The sequence below is a fragment of the Theobroma cacao genome, chromosome 9 (assembly GCF_000208745.1).
Source record: "Theobroma cacao cultivar B97-61/B2 chromosome 9, Criollo_cocoa_genome_V2, whole genome shotgun sequence".
Lineage (NCBI taxonomy): Eukaryota > Viridiplantae > Streptophyta > Magnoliopsida > Malvales > Malvaceae > Theobroma > Theobroma cacao.
Genome location: NC_030858.1, coordinates 30,101,216 through 30,119,776, shown reverse-complemented (window position 1 = coordinate 30,119,776; position 18,561 = coordinate 30,101,216). Strand labels below are relative to the sequence as shown.

Sequence of the window (18,561 nt, the reverse complement as noted above, 5' to 3'; positions counted from 1 at the left end):
GTCAAAGTTGAACCCAAGGCCAATAACTACCCTATCCTCGGTCCAAACATAGTATACACAAAATATTATGTTAAGGACGTTGCATTTTTAATAGGGCTATATTTTGTATCTAATACTCGAACAATTTCTTTATCTTATATAAACCAAACAGATTACAATTATTTTTTGTAAATGGTAAATAACATCACACCCAAAAAGATGAGCAAAGGTAGATTCCAAAGATTATGATGATTGAGTGAAGCCCCATATTGAAAGGTCTTCTCATTCAAACTTTCACCTTTCATAGCAGACTGTACAATCAAGCATCTTTGATTTGTGTTATAAATATAATACATTTGGAAAGCACCATTTCTCTTCATTAACAAGCAATGAAATCAAACAATCAATCTGGAAAGTATAAAGAAATTTTTTTTTTTGATATCAACTCTCTCTCTGAGCCTGTGACCAATTTAGAAACAAACTGCTCTCCCACTTTAACCGGAATCAGCCGGAGGTAGAAAACTGCAAAGCCCTGAAGCTCTTTGCCTGAATTTATTTATCTCAATGTGTCTGTACACGTCATCCGTACATTTGCAATGTCCAGACTTTCCTCTGTTAGATTATGGAAAAGAGCCAGCTCTTTTCTGTTTCTTTCTTTTCCCATATTTCTTAACAAGAACACCATTTCCTCAAACCATAAGTCTTTCAGACTTGCAAACTTTTAACTTTGTTAGTTCAAGCTTTTAGCCATTCACAAACTGTTAGAAAAACCCTCAACCAAAAATCTCTTTAGGACCTGGCATTACTCGGAACTTTCAACAAGCCTTTTGAATCATCAGGTATAGCATCCTGCAAGTATGGACCTATTCTTGGACAGCGGTTGGAGTCAATTCCCTTTCCACAGAGTCCCTAAGCCAAGTCTGAATCTGCTAAACATCGTTGTATAACTCCATCAGATATCTCAAGAATCTCTTCAAACTGTAGGCACACAATTGTCAATAATATCTGTTTGATCGAGTGGCTTCTGATCCTTTGGAGCTTGAGTAGCCATATGATCTCCAGACCTCCCTCCATGGTCGCCTACTACCACTTCTATCAAATGAATAACTTTGAGCATCTGTAGCAGCTCTGGATGTGCCTCCAGTACGTTTCTTTTGCAAACTCCTCATCTCTTCCTCAAGATCATACCTTGAGCGCTGCAGAAAGTCATTGTTGCAAGATAAACACCATATTTGCCCAGTAACAAAGCAATATGAAAGAAGAAACAATTAGACTGCCAGTTATCATATGGCTTTCTGACAGAATGATATGCAGAGCAGAGGAAGGAAATGCAACTGTTGTTTCACTTTTTAATTCATACAGAAAAACCTATTAAATGCATTACTTAAATATGAAACCGTTGTGAAGAAAGATACATTTTTATGTTTAGGTTGGACAAAATGTCCAATGGCACACTATGCATTGCCTAGGATCTCCTATTAACTGCCAATTTGAATGACTTGGACTTCCACTGTCCTGCCTCTACAAGGCCCCGTCCAAGATTGTTTGCCTTTTAAAGTATGCTGGTGACTCGCACACCTCTGCATTGAGCAAGTCTCAAACCTAATCTAGGAGTAACTTGACCACTCTTTGCTAGCAATTACTTGGCAATAAATAGTTCCATACACCACAAACATAAAGGTATTACAATGCACCTAAAGCAAGGCATAGACGTAGAGAATGAGAATAAGACATACCTTGATAGGGTCTGAAAGTACCGCATATGCCTCTCCAATTATCTTAAATAGTTTGTCAGCATCCTTGTGGGCTTCTTCTCTAATCTCCTTCCAAAGTTTGTCATCTCCATGTTCATTTCTTACCAAGGATTGGACAGCCTACATAAATAAAAACCTGTCAGATTGGCACCAAACTTCATAAAATGCATATAGCAGCAGATATAAGAAACCTTGTCAGGATGATGTCTAAGAGCAGCTTTCCGATATGCCCTCTTAATTTCTGCTGCTGAAACAGATGGTTCAACCCCTCTGCCATTACAATTACAATAAGAGCTATTGTTAATCCAAATATGGTTCCACAATCCATGATCCATAAATATGGCTCTGGGAAAGACAAATAGACAACAAAATATAAAAAACCTTGCTAGATTTCTTCAATTACGTTGTCCAACAAAGATGAATGGATTTGGCTAAAAACAAGGATGAATGGAAATTTTTAAACTCCCTTCACAAAATTTATAATTTACTAACCATTTATCAAATTTTTATAAATTTATAATCTTTATAAAAACAAAGATGAATGGAAATAATATTTGAAAAATCCTAAAGGAAAAGCTAACAAATGATTTGATATTAAGCCAAAGAAGAAAGTAGTCTAAAGATCCATGTTCATATAGACCATGATGCATTGGAAACTTACAAAATAAGGTACAAATCCAAAGGGATTTCCTTTTTGGCTTCTTCCTCAATTTCAGAAAGCCACATACGAGCTTGTCTCAAGTCATTTGCCAAGTTCATTGATCTGTCAGAGGTTCCAATTTGATTGGTCTTTGCCTCCATTTGCTTCATGAGAAGAGAAAGAAGTCTTTCAAGATCATTGGCTGCTTGCCCATAGTCTCTAATCATCTCATATAAAGTGGCTCGTCTAGAAATTGCCTGCAAAAGTGCGCACAAACAAATTTGTTACCAAGAAAGTTATTGTCTAGAAGACAACAAAATTTCTCCAAAATGAATAGATATTTTTTGGAAAAAAAGAACTCTCCACAGACATCATTTTAAAATCATGTGTGGATTTCACACAAATTCTGACCACCTATATTGTTTGGACTTGGGCTCAAGAATGGTTGTGTACATGTCCTACACAAGTACATTCAAATGTTTATGTAAGTTTTCCTTTTATTCTGAGGGTTATATCCTCGTACTCATTTCAATTATGAAGTGTCCAATGAGCATGACATAGGCATGAGCAAAAATGAAAAATCAGATTAACATAGCTACCTATCAAATCTACAGATTAATTAGTTACATAATCAAATGAATAAATGTCTCACACATCTTTTTATGATGCCATCAAATAGAAAACTAAATTAATTCATGGGGTAAACAAACAATAATTAAAATCATGAAGAAATGCCCATAGAAAATAATAGGGACAGGGAAAATGCACTGAAAGTAAATAAACATACAACAAATAATGCAGCCCAAGGGCTCCAATCATTCAGAAAGCAACATCTGCAAGGATTGAAAGTTTGCAATAGATGTCTAAAAAGCAATCTGTAAAATAGATAACCCAAAGTACAAAATTTGTACAATCACTTTCCATAGCTGCCAAATACCTATTTTTGAGATCCATACAACACAATATGATGCTGAGATTACTCTGCCATATGTAAGAAACTTCTGGATAACATATATTGTTTTTAACAAACAAGAGAACAAGAAATTTACCCCATTTTAAGCAACAGATAAGCAAAAGTTCTAGAAAAGGCATTTGGTAGATGCATTTTCACTTGTGTGTACCAGCAAGGCAAGAACAAAGCGATAAGAAGTTCCAAAAGAAAAAAGGAAAGAAAAGAAAACAGCATTAACTAACTGAATTTGAAAACTAAAGTGCTAGGAGGCACAAGTCACAGTCTTAAATGTCCTAAAGCATGACTTAAAGAGAAGCAAGTTTAATAATCATTCATCATGCATAACAAAGTGGACGGGCTATAGGGCATATGTCTTAGCCTGTGACAATTATGTTAAACCATACAGAAATTATGCCTTTATCAGTTTGGAGAAAAACCTTCAAATAATTGCCATCAAGTGCTATGGCAAGGCTGCAATCAGCAATAGCATCAGTGACTTGGCCCAGTGCTTTGTATGCAGCAGCACGATTGCAAAAACAAATAGCTGCAAAAGGCCGTGACTCCACATTGCAAGATAAAGCAGCAGTATAATGTTCAACAGCTTCTGAGTGTCTTCCTGATTGAAATGCTTCATTCCCTGCAGCCTGGAGATTAAAGAAATAATTGCATTTATATCAAAATTTTAATCTATACACCACAAAGCATTATCAGACTTCTGACAAAAAGAAAGAAATAACATTTAGAGTTGAAAGGTAATGGATGGCACAAATTTTCTAGGCACCATTTGGATGTTGCTGTTACAACTTCTCAGTACTAGCCTTTTATTTCCTCAAAAGTTGCTATAAAGTAAAAGAGACACTAGAAAGATGCATACCCAAAAAAAAAAAAAGAATACAGGAGAAAGAAAAATCCTAATTGATTCAAAATGAACAATTGATCAACACACAACACCAATTTTGATATAATTGTTCTATATAGCAGTTAAATCATGCATTTATCCAAAAACAACTATTTTTAAAATTTTTAATTTTCCATAAACATTGTTTGCTTTTGTATCCAAACACATCTTTTTGCCTTATACTTCTGAAAGCAAATAGCAAAAGCAATTTCCAATGAAATATTACTCAATGTGAATCCCACCAATTTAGGTAGCAATATGTTTTTGAAATCCCCTATAAGCATGTAAAGGAATAATGCTTTTATATGTACCTATGAGTTGCAGCACTCAAAAGTCAATCCCACTGCCTCACAGAAAAAAAAAAATGCCAATCACACCAACAAAAGCACAATGTTGTGCATAACTCTGCATAAAATGTTTCTTAGAGTTAAAAGCATATCAAGGAAATACCTTATGACGTAAGAGCTCATGAACAGTACCAGTCAATGGAATTGATGATTCCAAACTGTTGCTTCCATCCCTGGACAGACTGAGAAATGTGCAACAATTATTGTACTCCATCACATAAATTAGAATATTTTGAATGAGAAGGCAGTGAATTTACCTATCTGTAGCAGATTGCAATTCTTCTTGCTTCTCCAGTGAAGCAATAGCTTCTTCAAGCTTTCCTAGATGAAAGTAAGATTTGAAGATCAGGCAACACCGCCAACTTCTAAATGTAGAGTCCTTTGATAATCCAGAACCATCCAGATTGGCCAGTTGCCCATTGATATTGAATGAAAGAGAATTCTTTTCAGCAGAATCAAATGTTTGCTCGCACAGCTGAATTACCTCTTCATATTTGCGCAGCTGCCAGATTGCAAAAATGTTATTACAATTCCAAACAATCTTCCTGTGATTTAACATATGCTTAAATAGACAGTAAACTATCAACTTTCAGAAGTTTCTCATTTAGACAATTATATATCAACAAAAATACACATACAATGAAAAGGGCCTCTGCTTTCATTTCAAGCAATTTTTCTGAGTACAAGCTAATCTGCAAGGACTCGGCAATTAATTTCAGAGCACTCTCTGCATCATCAGATGTTCTCCCTTGCAAAAGTTCAGTCGACTGATGCATGCATTCAGACACTTTCTGCCAGAGAGGAAAACACTCATCAGTCACATTATTATCATCACTGCAAATAAATCAACAGAGTGAAGCTGAAAAATAAACAATTTGAAAAAGCTCTGAACATTTATCAAGGTTAAGAAACTATTTAAAGAAAGGAGGAAGAAAACATAAAAACAAAAAAAAAAGTATCATTAAATCCATCAAAGCTAAAATTAAATATACAATGCAGGAAAAGGGGGATATCAAGATAATTATACACCTTCCCCTTGATAATGCTATCAAATTTCCAAAATGTATACCCCCACCACCACCAGATATGCATGCACATGCACAGACTAATACACAGAAAAAAAGGGATGATTTTGCAAAAACGTTTTTAATTCAGAAGTGTCTGGGTCCATAATATACACCTTCCACCTGCTAATGATATCAAATTTCCAAAATGTAAACTCCCACCACCACCAGATACTCACACACATGCAAAGACCCATGCAGACATAGAAAAAAAAAGGATGTTTTTGCAAGAAAGTTTTAATTCAGACATGTCTGGGTCCATGATATAGCAAATAGCAATTAAACTCCTGAAAAACAGCATATAGCCAGGAATTTAATTAATTTAAGCACAGAGGTTGATAATAGAGAATAACAATGTTTCTAACACTTTAAGATGCATCATTACGTCTTTAAAGTTGTCTATGTGGAAGCATTAAGCTTCCTTTAGTAGTCCACTACTTTTTAATTTCAACATCACCTTTGCCGCTGAAGCTGCTGATTGATGTATTATTTTCATCCATCATTGGTAAAAGAAACACATAAGATTTTCAAGAAAGTTGAAATCTCTCAATTCCTCCTAGATGAGGATCATCGAGAGATTAGGCAGGGGCAGCTATGATCAACTGAACTCCTTTTGGAGAAGAAGAGCATCTCCTTCAATGACCAAGCTCTTTCCAACCAAAAGATAAAAGGTTCCACTATGTCACATATAGTGGATTTGGGAGCAACAATTGAAAATAAGAAGGGTCAAGCTCTTATACTTGTTCAAAGCGCCCTGGCTCCTTAAACCCTGAAGACAAAATTTTGGACTCATTTGCAGATGCACTGGAAATTATTTGCTTACCAGGAGTATATATATTTGCTATATAATCATTGACAGTTGTATTAATCTGATTGCAATAATATATTATATATGAGAAGCTAAGGCACATTTTCTTGATCCAGTACATAAAATTTGGGCTCATGTAGTTTAAGATCCTAAACGAGTGGAAAAATCAAACTAAACTAAACTTTTCAATTCAATTTAGTTTCATCCTTTCAAGTGACTAGGACTTGGCTCAGCTTCAATTTCTGCAATGGAACATTTTTATTTGGCTTCAAAAATCCATTGAAAATTTAAACCACAACATACTTACCTATATGCAACCATAATTCAAAGAAGATGGGCTACTCAGTAGCATGAGCTCAAACGAAGACTAGATGAGTTTGTTCACTTGGATCTATTTCAAAATTTTATTGATCTTTATGGATCTAAAGAATAAATTGTAAATCCTAATTAATGTTACAATTAACACAGACCAAATAGACTTGAATAAAGGAATACTGAAAAGTTACTAGTTCCTCTCAAATAATAATAATAATAATAATAAGTACCTGTGCCTTTTGTAAGCCATCAGAGGCTTGTACAGCAATTTTTCGGTCCACACAAATATCACTTCCAGATTGTAAGCACTTCGTGAAATATTGCATTGCATTTTCAACTTCCCCAAGGGCAAGGTAGCAACTTGAAGGAAAAGAAATAAGGAAGAAGCCCAAGTTAGAAGAGCAAAGAGAAAGCCAATAACAAACAACAATCAACCCAGCATTGCACTTTAAATCATAGCACTGACAAGCAAATTAATATAAAACTAACTGCGTAACAATAATAACTGGATAACAATGAAGAGAAATATTAATTCCAAACTAAAATAGATTATGTAGAAAATGGAAAATGTAGTTGGTAATTTAACTGCACAAAATGACATATCTTAATCACTTCAAAAGGGCAATCAAATGGAAAGGTTAAGTTTCAAAATGAGCACCAAAGCAGCGACTGTGAACAATTTGAAACAAATACTTATAAATCCTCATGCAACAAAGACTTCAAAACAAAATTTTTTTTCTTTATCTTGAATAAGGTTAGTATAGAAAAGAATTTGTAGTTTTGAATCAGAAATACATACAACTCCAGAACAGCAGTGGCTCAAATTAAAGCAAAGGAAACAAATGTAGAGCCTTACTTTGCCAATCTAAGCTGAACCCTAGAAAAGTTTGGATCTATTGCGACCGCCATCATACAATCTCCTACTGCATCTTTCATTCTTCCAAGAGACATACGTGTAGCAGCACGGTTGCTATAGCACAGCATCAATGCCTGAAGACAGCTTCTTGATGTCTCATTCGGAGTAATACAATTTATCCCTTGCGTGTAATATTCCTCGGCTTTGGATGAATCCCCATTAGCATAGGCTTGGTTTCCCCTGATATATGTCAGTTAAACAAAATGGATTCATCAGTAGAGGGAAATCAAGCATGAATGGAGGTCACATCATCAAATTACAAGATGGATCAAGTATGATCTATAAGAGCATAAAAACAATTAATCTACTCAGAAAATAGAACTTTTTAAAAGAATGAAGGTAAATTATCAAAAACTTAATAACCTTAATCGCCACTTTTCGCATGATTCCTGAGCTGCAGTCCTTGCACCAGTCAAATAAGGCTCATGCTTGACCTTAGGTCCTTTGTCCACCACAGAGTTCTCTCCAACCTTGCTTTGCAAAGTAGATACATCTGGTTTCTGGTCTTGCCCAGGGAACACATGCAATGAAGCTCCAGGGTAAGGAGACAACTGTACAGAGGATGATGCATAAGGGATTCTCACATTCAAACTAGAATTAGGAGAATCAAAAGCAATTTTAGCCAAATTCTTCTTTTTCTGGTGGCGTTTTGATGATGATAGTTGACTTTGAGCAGAAGAAGATGCAGCAAATGTGAAGCCAAACCCACTTATATGTTCTAGATTAGAAGGGGAAGCAGAGTACATCTGAGCATCACTATCTTGCCTCTCAATATTTGATCTTGTACTTGCTTCAGATTCAGCTGAACTAACAACAATATCAATGTTATAATCTATCTCCTCAGCCGCAGATATAAAGCTTTCAGTTTCAGCCCCAGATACAGAATCTTCTTGGGGAGCTTCAGCAGCAACACTTTTATCAAAAACATTTCCAGAACCCTCCTCTTCTGTTTTTTCATCTTTCTCCTCCCTTTCATTTATATTCATATGCTGTGTCGCAGCAACCAGATCCTCATCTATTGCATCACTTGAAACTGCTGGCTGTGAATCACAGGATGTAAATTTTTTATCAAGACTGAAACACTCATCTGAAGCTACAGAAGATTCTCTTGAACATTGAGTGTCAGCTAGTGTTTCCTGGTATGGCGAGACATCCATTGGTGAATAAGACTCAGGAGCCTCTGCATTATCCTGTGGAGTAGTTTTACTTGAAACGAAATCTTGTCCATGCCGCAACTGAACTGGCGCAGGCTGCTTCAACTTTCCCTTCCTTTTCTTGACTTTTGTGCTTGTACCAGCTTCTCTTTTTGCATTGAATTCCAATTTTTTGTTTAAGCCAGAGAATATATTTGTCCGTGGGTTAGGAGTTTTGAATTCCACGAAGGGTGTTTCTATACGGTCTTGTTTGGCTGTAAAACCAAACTCATCCTTCTTATCTGGTTGATCAGAAGTCATGCCAAAGACATTTGCACCAGGCTGGAAATGCATAGAACTAGATGAAAACAAAGTTGTTGATGCTGCAGCTTCACCAGGTCCAATATCATTTATAAGTTGATCCATAGGAACTTTACTACTTGGATATAAACCCGGTGTTGCCACCTGGAAAGTAGATTTTCTGTGAACTGATTTACCAAATTCATGGAGCTTCTTATCACCCAACTTTTCAGTTTGCACATCCTTTTCAAAGACTAGCGAAGAAGAAAATCCCCTATCTGTTTGACCAGTAGAATCTCCCATTAGACTCCCAATATTCAACTTCCTCTCCATCTCAGTTGACAATACCTTTTCTCTTTCCCGGCCAAGATGACTGGTGATTTTACTACTCCTAGAGACAAAACCATCTCTCTCATTGGCATTACTATCATGAGACCCCTTTATGTTCGAATTCTTAATTCCATCATGAAGTGAATCCGTCGAGCTTCCAACCAAAGAATCACTACTTTTTCCACTACCCTTAAATACAAAATCCTTCTTAGCTCCGCCATCAACATCCTCACTGCCTTTAATATTCAACTTGCTCCTCAACTCATTTGGAAGTTTCTCGGTTTCCACACCTCTTCCACCACAACTACCTACATTGCCATCATTCTCATTACTCTGATTGACCTTCAAACCATCCTCAATGTTCAACTTCCTTATATAATCCGGAAGCTTCGAAACTAAACTTTGATCATCAAAACTACAACTCTTCCCAATTCTCAAATTGCTCATTTTCTCCACAACTCCTCCATCCAAATTCCCACCCAAGCCACTCCCATCAGATGGATTCAGGTGGGGAACACTGGAAACAGGCCGAAACGGGTTAAAACCGGGGCCTACCCGGGTTTCTAAATTGCCTGAAGATTTTAAAGTGTGGGAATTTAATTGCTTTCTAATTTTGACAAGCCTTGGTCTAGCAAGGCCCCCAGACGGTTGCTGTAATGAAGATGTATTGAAGCTGAAATTGGGATTATTCGGGGTCGAATTGGAAAACCCAGAACTAAAATCACCTCCAACACCAAAACTAGAAGATGGGTTCATTTTCTCCGGTGAAAGCTTAGATTGAGAAACTGAAAAAGACCCAAAAGAATTCACTGTAAAAGGAACAGAAGAAACCTGACCTTTGGGAGTTGAAGGAGCAGCTCCTCCAGGGTCTAGCAACGCCGGCGACATGTCAACGTCGGAGTCATCAAATCCAACGGCTGTCAATGTGTGTGGATTGAAAATCTGATTCTTGATTGATCAAAAGGTGGCTGCTGGTTGGGGTTTTTTTTTTTTTTTTTTATTTCATTGAATTAGCAAAAGGAAATGGAAACAAATAATTTGGTTTTAAGGATGATAAAATAATAAAAACAGAGATTAACAATGCAAGGTGTAGAGAAAGAGAGGTCCTTTTCACAGTTTTTGGAGGTGGTTTTTTTTTTCCTTTTTAAATTTTGATCCTCCAATGTTGCATTGTAAAAGCTTTCTTTTGTTTCCCTTTGTTTTTTTTTTTTAAATTTTTCTTACTTCTTTAGGGTTTTTTTTTTAATTTTTAAATATTTTTTAATTTTTAATATTGAATTGTCATGATATTAAAATAGAGAGTTAACAACAACTTTACAAATTACAAGTGCATTTTTTTTATTACTTTGCAAGTGGAGCAGAATAATGCATATTTTCTCCTATTTTTCCTTAGCTTTGGAGGGAAAAATATGTGAATCTTCTATAGTTGATAGTTCCATTTATAATTGTATATACTCCCCCTTCTCTTTTTTTAATATTTTTTTGACTTTTATGAAAATTAAAATAAATTTTTTATTGTTAAATATTTTATGTTAAAATTTTAAATTTTTTAATAATTTAGATATTTAATTGTCACGACCCGGAACTTCCTTCTAATCCATAACAATCGTCGCGGTACCCCGATGGACACTCATCTCTCGGAATGCCAATCGAAACCCTGCAAGGCTTAATATCAGTTTTTATTTCCCCCGGTGAGTAACCGTTGCCAAATTTTATGTTCTAAAAGATTTTGAGCTATTTTCAACTTAAAATTGATAAAATAAAAATTTTTGTCTCACAGGACAATTTTGGTCATTTTTTACTGAAAATTTCGAAACCAGTTAAAAATGTTGTAAACAAGTACCAATCGTATAATTCATAATTAAAAATAAGTTTAGGCATCTAAAACTTTTATTTAAAATGAAATTATAATTATTTAAATATAATGAGAAGATAAAACAAAATATTTAATAAAATATTTTATTTTTTTATAAACAGTAATTTTAGAGTTATACGTAAATACTTTTTGTAACATAAAAGCAAAATAATTTAATTCATACTGTAACGTAATAAACTAGAGTATTTAAATTAATTTAAATTTACAATATCAAGTGGTCCCACAAATAACTAGAAATAAAGAAAACTGTGAACCTACAGTGTGGAGGACGTTAATCCACTAGAAGCCCTTGATGGATTCAGTTATCTACAGCCTACTCGGAGCCTGAAATGGGTGGAAAGGAGGGTGGTGAGATTATAAAATCTCAGTGAGTAAACAAACATAATTTAAATCAGCTAAAACCGAGTAAAAGGAGACAATTAAAATATCTCATCATTTTAAGTATTTCACAATTTGAAAATTCATCACAACCCATGCAAACGGTTGTATTTCATTTAATTTCTCATTAAGGCTTATGACTTCCATAAACATTTGGCTCATGCCATCAAATAGTACTCGATGACACCTTGATCAGAGGCGTACACTCAAGCCCACCAAGGCTGTTAAAATTTCATATACATGTAAAACATATTTTTAGTTTGAGAAAAATACAGCCGTTCCTTAGCGTTAGCGAAGTTCATCATCACGAGGTGGTTCGGCGTGACGCAAACTCTATCCATACCTCAGGAGATACCCTACGCGTCTCTCCGACCGAGGTACATATATATATCCGGATTCTGTGCCCCTTTAATAGGCTGGTCCACAGAATCCGTCCACTGCAGCAAGCTAAACCCACCATACAATAAAATTCAATAACATGATATGACAATTATTGTAATTCACAACCTTTCAAGGTTAAATACATATTTCATACATTTCAACACCAATATCAATTCAACCATTCATGCAAATATTGTCATAAGCCATTTGATTTCAAATCATAAATTTACGATATAACAAGTGATATCCAATTACTCTATTTTTCAAAATCATTATTTTGTTTCAAGGCAATTTATAAAATCCTTTCATGTAAATACATTTTGTTTGTAAAACACAAAGATTTACCATTTAAACTTCTTTTCATAAAATTTCACCAAAACTAAATAAAAACATACTTTAGATAATAAAAATGATAGTAAGGTTACTTACCTCACAATAGTGAGATTTCTACGTCGCTATTGATTCTTATACGAGTATAATTATACCTAATTGCCCGTCACCTACTTCGTTTAACACGCTTTCCTAGCAACCATTTAAATTCAATACATTTAGTGAATCAATTCTACTTTTCTCTCTCTCATTCTATCATAAATCCACTCACCTAATTCATATCTTAATATATTTTTACTATAATTAATTGCATCATTCGTTCATGTAATTTTTTAGATTATTAACACCGGTAACTTATTTACGGTATTAAGTGCCTATTTCAACCTTCTAAACAACTTAAATTTACTTCATATCACCAACTAACTAATGCATAATTAAATAAAATAAACTAGCATTCATATAGTCCAATTTCAAAATAAATCATGGTGAAGAGTAAAGAAATTTTACCCAATTAAACTAAGTTGGCCCAAATCTCCACTTTCCTTTTCTTTTGAATTTTTCTTCCTTTGGTGTTTTTGGACTCTTATTCATAGACTTCTCCCATTTCGTTTTAATTGGGCCATGCCCATTCTTCCTTTATTGGACCATGTCCATTTTTCTTGCTTGTTATTTTCTTTTCTTTTCTTTTCTTTCTTTCTTTCTCTTCCTTCTCTCTCCAGCTGACCAACAGCTTCTTGCTTGTCTTTCTTTCTCCTTTCTCACGTACAAGAGCTCTCCCAATTTCTTTCTCTCTCTTTCTCTCATCGCCGACCACAACTTATTGTCTTTTAATCCAGAAAATTTCAGCAGCTAAAGCTGCTCATTTTTGCTTCATAATCAATAGCTATGCTGCTCTGTTTTTTCTCAAAAATTCAGCAACTAAGCTGCACTTTTCCCTCCAAGAATTGGCAGCAAAAACAATAACAATTAACCACCAAAACAACATCTCAAAACCTTCAAATTCTGCTACAAAAATCTGTACTTTTTGGCCTCCAAAATCAACAGAAAAATGGCACTTTTCAGCCTCCAAAAACAACCCTTAAATGGCTATCTTTTCCTTCTTGAATGGTAGCAAAAACAGCCCCTCAACTCAGCTCTCTTTTCCTTTTATGTTTCTTTCTCTCTCGGCTTTCTCTTTGTTCTTTCTTTCTCTCTGTTTCTTCTTTGTTCTTTGGTTTCTCTTTTACACTCCCTCAACCGACCACTCTCTTCTTCTTGATCTTCTTCACTTAGTTTGGTCAATTATATATATATATATATATAATTTTATTTTTTTATGAATGTTCCATATTATTCCAACCGGCCACATCAAAATTTTTTTTTTCTTCCTTCACTTGTTGCTTCACATGGCCCCCCCCACCAATTCACCAAGTAAAAAGTCTTTGACTCTTTTATTGACCACATGGGCAGCTACCCATGTTGGTCATCTATATATTTATTTATTTTTTTTTATTTTATTCTATGTTCATTTTATTTTTCTCATTAATTTCACTACATATCCTTTAATCTTTATATTTCAATTTTGATCTTTTTAATACGTCTAAAAATTTCAATTTTCATCTAACTTTCTTTCTCGATGCGTGTACCACCGAAATATAAAAATTGCACATCAACGACGAATGACCACAATATTTAAATATTTACTTATCCGCGTTGGTTCGACTTAACAAAACACGCGTATTTCACTTTTGTCGCTTATTTCTACAAAAATTTACTTGTATTTCTTCTCCCCCACTTGGATCGACCATATGATCTTTTTTTATAACTGATTTCAACATCCGATTAAATATTAATATTTTAATATTATTTAATTAATAAAATATTATTTTATTTTAAAAATTTTATCTTGTCTTCTTGGTACCCAAAATACCTTATTATGCATCACTTGACTTCCAAATCGTCTTTTATCTCACAAATTCTCCTCCGATAAAATTATTATTATTTTATTGTTATTTTCTCGCGTGTGAAATATTTTATCTTAAACTACTCCTTTCATCTTTCATCACGTTTAAATATTATAATTGGTCTCAATTAGCATCCGATAAACTTTATTTACCACCATATCAAAGTATGAGGTATTTCATCAATACTTTTTAATATGAAAAAGTAAAATAAATCATAAAAAAATTATAATATAAGAAAAAAATAAAAATATTAAATGTCTAAAAAAAGAATTAAAAATTCATTGAGGGATGAACAAAAAACAAGAAAGAGTAACATTTAGTAACTTGCAAGCTGATTTTGAAAACTTTTTCAAGGTATTAAGGCTTCATCCATTTAGGTCATCTTATTAAGAAATGTAATCATCTTGCTATTTTCATGTTTGAATTTTTTTCCTCCCAAATTATGTTTTGATTGATAGAATGAATATATAGGAGGAGAAACACCATAAGTCATAATTTATACTTCAATGATAAACTCAAATGTTATTTCTATGATCTCCATAAGTCAATCAATCAAACTATATATATATGTATATAATTGTGCCATAATTAAGTAAGATTCCTTAAGTAAAATTCTTAAGTTCTGCATTAAAAGAGATTAAATAAAAATAGATTAAGTATATTATATGGTACAAAATAAATTATAAACAAGCTTTCATACTTTATTTTAAGCAGACATTTTTTAAAAAAAAGTTATGATAAACTTCCACTATTCAAATATATTAATGGTTAAATTTTGTATGTAAACTTTATGTTTAATTAATTTTTTTTACATATTCTTGATAGATTTGTTAAACTCTATTTATCTACTGCTTTTAATGTTCAATTTTATCTCTATTTGATAACAGGTTTAGTTTTCATTTAATCATTTTAATAAAGAATTGATCAAAACTTGCTTTAATAGCTTCAATCTCCCCTGAAAGTAGAAATAAGTGGGCATGCAGTCTTTAACTTGTTATTGTGTTCAAATTCTTGTTGAAGAATCTGTCCTACCTGGTTGACATTGTTTTCCCTCTCCCCCCATTACTGAAAACGTCAAAGCAAGACTCTTGTTTGTATCGTGCTAAACACCAAATCTAAATCTATTAAGCCATCAATCAGTTAATGCTAAACGGAACTTCCATGAAGCACACCATTGACTCAAAAGTGGCACATTTCCTGTATATCAAGTTATGAAACGACACGCAACCTCTGTACAAATGGTGATCAGAACTTCTCTTGGCCTACTCCATTGACCCCAAATTTCTACTTTAGTGTTTGAAACTTTAGTCTTTTAACTGTCATAATCTTGGACTATATGAATGCTTAGCATGTAAGGCAGCAAGATTGATAGATTTCCATGGTTACTCGGTAGACTTTTCCTGGAAAGAGAAGAGCAGTATAGACTAAAAAACACACCGTTGGAGAAGTTGCTATCTATCTGCGTATAGTTCCAAGCTTATTTTTCAATGTTCTTCTAACATTAATGCCTTTTCGTTGAATCTTCCAATGGATTGCTTGACAGGGCAATTAGATGTTGAAAATGTGGTTATGAATCTTCCAATGGATTGCTTGACAGGGCAATTAGATGTTGAAAATGTGGTTATCTTTTCCAATCCTGGAGGTCTTGCCTCTCTATATATAGATGGAACAAGGAGATGAATGTTATAAGTTAAGAGTTCTCTTCCCCACTAGTCTATGGCTTCATTCAAACCAAGAAATACCAGAGCTTCTATGGCTGCTGTGTTGCTGCTTTTGGGATTATTGGTATCTCAAACGGAGATAACAGGTATGTTTTACTCACTAAAACCTCAGAGGAAACTTTTAATCATATTGTATTGGATAGATTTTCTGTTTTTCACTTTCACATGTGCTCCAACCCCAATTCTATATATCTCTAAGAAAAAAGTAGTTAAAAAGGGATTTTCAAACAATTCTTTAAAAAAAAAAACCTTTATTTTCTACCTTTTCCAAAATTTTGAGTAGGATAAATTGTTTAATGTTGAGAGTGTTCTTCCAACTTCATGAGGATGACCAAAACATATACCCTATCATTTATTTCTTGATTTAATAAATATAAAATAAAATTATGCTTGCCTTTTTTACATGTTAAAGATAAAATTATAGTTTAACAAGTTCTTAAAAAAACAATACTATTATTTGTGAGGTAAATTAGATGTTCAATCACATCATTTACTCCTGCAAGTAGCTAAGCTTTAGCACGAGAACTTCATTAGTTTCCAACTACAACAACGGATGTGAAGCCCTTGCCATAAAGGAAAGGACTGCACTACTTAAAAAGTCAGGGCCTCTGGCTCTCATTTTCATCCTCAACATTATCCTCCTGGCCAGAGTTTGTCCAACATGTTGAGCAACTGCTAGTGCTATATATAAAGCATTTACATTTTAAATGTTGATTTCGAGTGTCTGATGAAATCTTGACCCAATTTTATATGTGTAGGTGCACAATCCATAGGCGTCTGCTATGGCAGAAATGGAGACAATTTACCAGGAGCAGCAGAAGTTGTAAGTCTTTATCAATCAAATGGCATTGGAAGGATGAGAATTTATGATCCAAATCAGGAAACTCTCAATGCCCTCAGAGGATCTAACATAGAACTCATCCTTGATGTCCCTCTTGACAAACTCCGAGACCTTTCTGATGCTGCAGCTGCAAATGACTGGGTCCAGAGAAATGTTGTGTCTTTCTCTCCTGATGTCAAATTCCGATACATTGCAATTGGAAATGAAGTTTCACCTTCCGACCAGCGGGCGGCATTTGTTCTGCCTGCCATGACAAATGTTCACAATGCCCTTGCAGCAGTCGGTCTACAAGACCAGATTAAGGTCTCAACAGCAGTAGCCTCATCTGTGATTGGAACATCATCTCCTCCATCAGCTGGTTCATTTAGTGACACATCAAGTCCATTTATAACTCCAATCATCAGCTTCCTGGCAAGTAATGGAGCACCACTTCTTGCTAATATATACCCCTACTTCAGCTACACTGGTGACCCTACAAATATTGGCCTTGACTTTGCCTTGTTCACTGCCCCTGGGGTTGTACTACAAGATGGTCAGTATAGCTACCAAAATCTCTTTGATGCATTGGTTGATTCACTTTATTCTGCTCTGGAGAAGACGGGAGGGGCTAACGTGAACATTGTTGTATCGGAGAGTGGTTGGCCATCTGAGGGTGGAAATGCAGCGAATGTTGATAATGCAGGCAAATACTATAGGAACCTGATTAATCATGTGACACAAGGGACACCGAAAAGGTCAGGTCAGGCTATAGAAACATACCTATTTGCCATGTTTGATGAAAATCTAAAGGCTGCGGGGTTTGAGCAACACTTCGGTCTGTTCCTCCCTAACAGACAACCAAAGTATCAAATAAATTTGGGCTGAGAGACCCAAGAGTCCAATTTAGTGACCTTAAATGCATGTCCGATTTAAATGAGTGCCTTGTGTCCTAGTGTGTTAATTCACATGCTGTATTAATCTTATTCTTCTAATAAAATGTAGCAAATACAGTTCAAATAAATTCTATCACCACTTTAAAAGGATTTCAAGTGGTATTGTGTGTTCATTAAGTTTGCCTAATGCGGGGTCCTCTGGTCATGAAGTTTACGAGGTTTGGGGCCAAACTAATCTTAAATCTCTTCAACTGTTTAACACCCTTCTCATATGCAAGCTTATTAGTTTCTACAAGTGGTGTGTTGGTGAAAATGAAAACAGATAACAATGAAATTAATCTGAAGCGTGATATATTATATATTGTCTTTAAAGATAATTTTCGAAGGTGTTATACATTATACATTGTCTTTAAAGATAAATTTCTGTGTTGGTGAAAATGGAAATAGATAACAATGAAATTAATCTGAAACGTGATACATTATATATTGTGTTTAAAGATAATTTTCTAAGGTGTTATACATTATACATTGTTTTTAAAGATAATTTTCATCTTTTCGGAGTAAGGATAATTTTTACCTTGATCAAGGAAATGAAATAAAAACATATAACCAAGGTATAAAAATATTACTTGGGCCTAGTCCACATGTATAGTCATGTGCAAGGGAAAATCCACATTTTCTCAAAGCTTGGTTTGATCTTATATGCATGCAAGGCCACTTTTTTTTCTAACTTTCAATAAACCTATAATGAATTTACTTATATAAAGCACTAATATCTTTTGT

General features: G+C 34.4%; 2 protein-coding genes across 3 annotated transcripts; one reads left to right on the top strand and one right to left on the bottom strand.

Annotated features, from left to right (window-relative positions):
* Window positions 180-10,608, bottom strand: LOC18589904. 2 transcript variants are annotated; one of them, XM_007015082.2, is made up of 12 exons: window positions 10,273-10,296; window positions 8,037-9,953; window positions 7,614-7,853; window positions 6,988-7,117; window positions 5,209-5,361; window positions 4,828-5,072; window positions 4,674-4,752; window positions 3,763-3,969; window positions 2,395-2,630; window positions 1,925-2,003; window positions 1,716-1,853; window positions 180-1,175 (listed from the first exon to the last, which is right to left on the bottom strand). In XM_007015082.2, the coding sequence occupies exons 2-12, from the start codon at window positions 9,881-9,883 to the stop codon at window positions 975-977; spliced, it is 3,555 nt and encodes a 1,184-aa protein (XP_007015144.2). In that variant the 5' UTR covers window positions 9,884-9,953; window positions 10,273-10,296; the 3' UTR covers window positions 180-974. The 2 variants fall into 2 exon arrangements, with proteins under 2 accessions (XP_007015144.2, XP_007015142.2); XM_007015080.2 differs by having other exon boundaries at window positions 8,037-10,608.
* Window positions 15,945-17,951, top strand: LOC18589903 (glucan endo-1,3-beta-glucosidase). The gene is made up of 2 exons (XM_007015079.2): window positions 15,945-16,151; window positions 16,824-17,951. Exons 1-2 carry the CDS (start codon window positions 16,061-16,063, stop codon window positions 17,768-17,770), a joined length of 1,038 nt encoding a protein of 345 aa, XP_007015141.2. The 5' UTR covers window positions 15,945-16,060; the 3' UTR covers window positions 17,771-17,951.

Bases quoted from the DNA above. Each gene is read 5' to 3' on its own strand.
- LOC18589903 (XM_007015079.2), top strand. From the start codon at position 16,061: ATGGCTTCATTCAAACCAAGAAATACCAGAGCTTCTATGGCTGCTGTG. The intron at 16,152-16,823 runs GTATGTTTTACT...TTATATGTGTAG, and splicing joins ATCTCAAACGGAGATAACAG to GTGCACAATCCATAGGCGTC.
- LOC18589904 (XM_007015080.2), bottom strand. From the start codon at position 10,324: ATGTCGCCGGCGTTGCTAGACCCTGGAGGAGCTGCTCCTTCAACTCCC. The intron at 7,118-7,613 runs GTAAGGCTCTAC...TTTTCCTTCAAG, and splicing joins GTTCAGCTTAGATTGGCAAA to TTGCTACCTTGCCCTTGGGG. The intron at 2,004-2,394 runs GTAAGTTTCCAA...TTGTAATGGCAG, and splicing joins TTGGATTTGTACCTTATTTT to AGGGGTTGAACCATCTGTTT.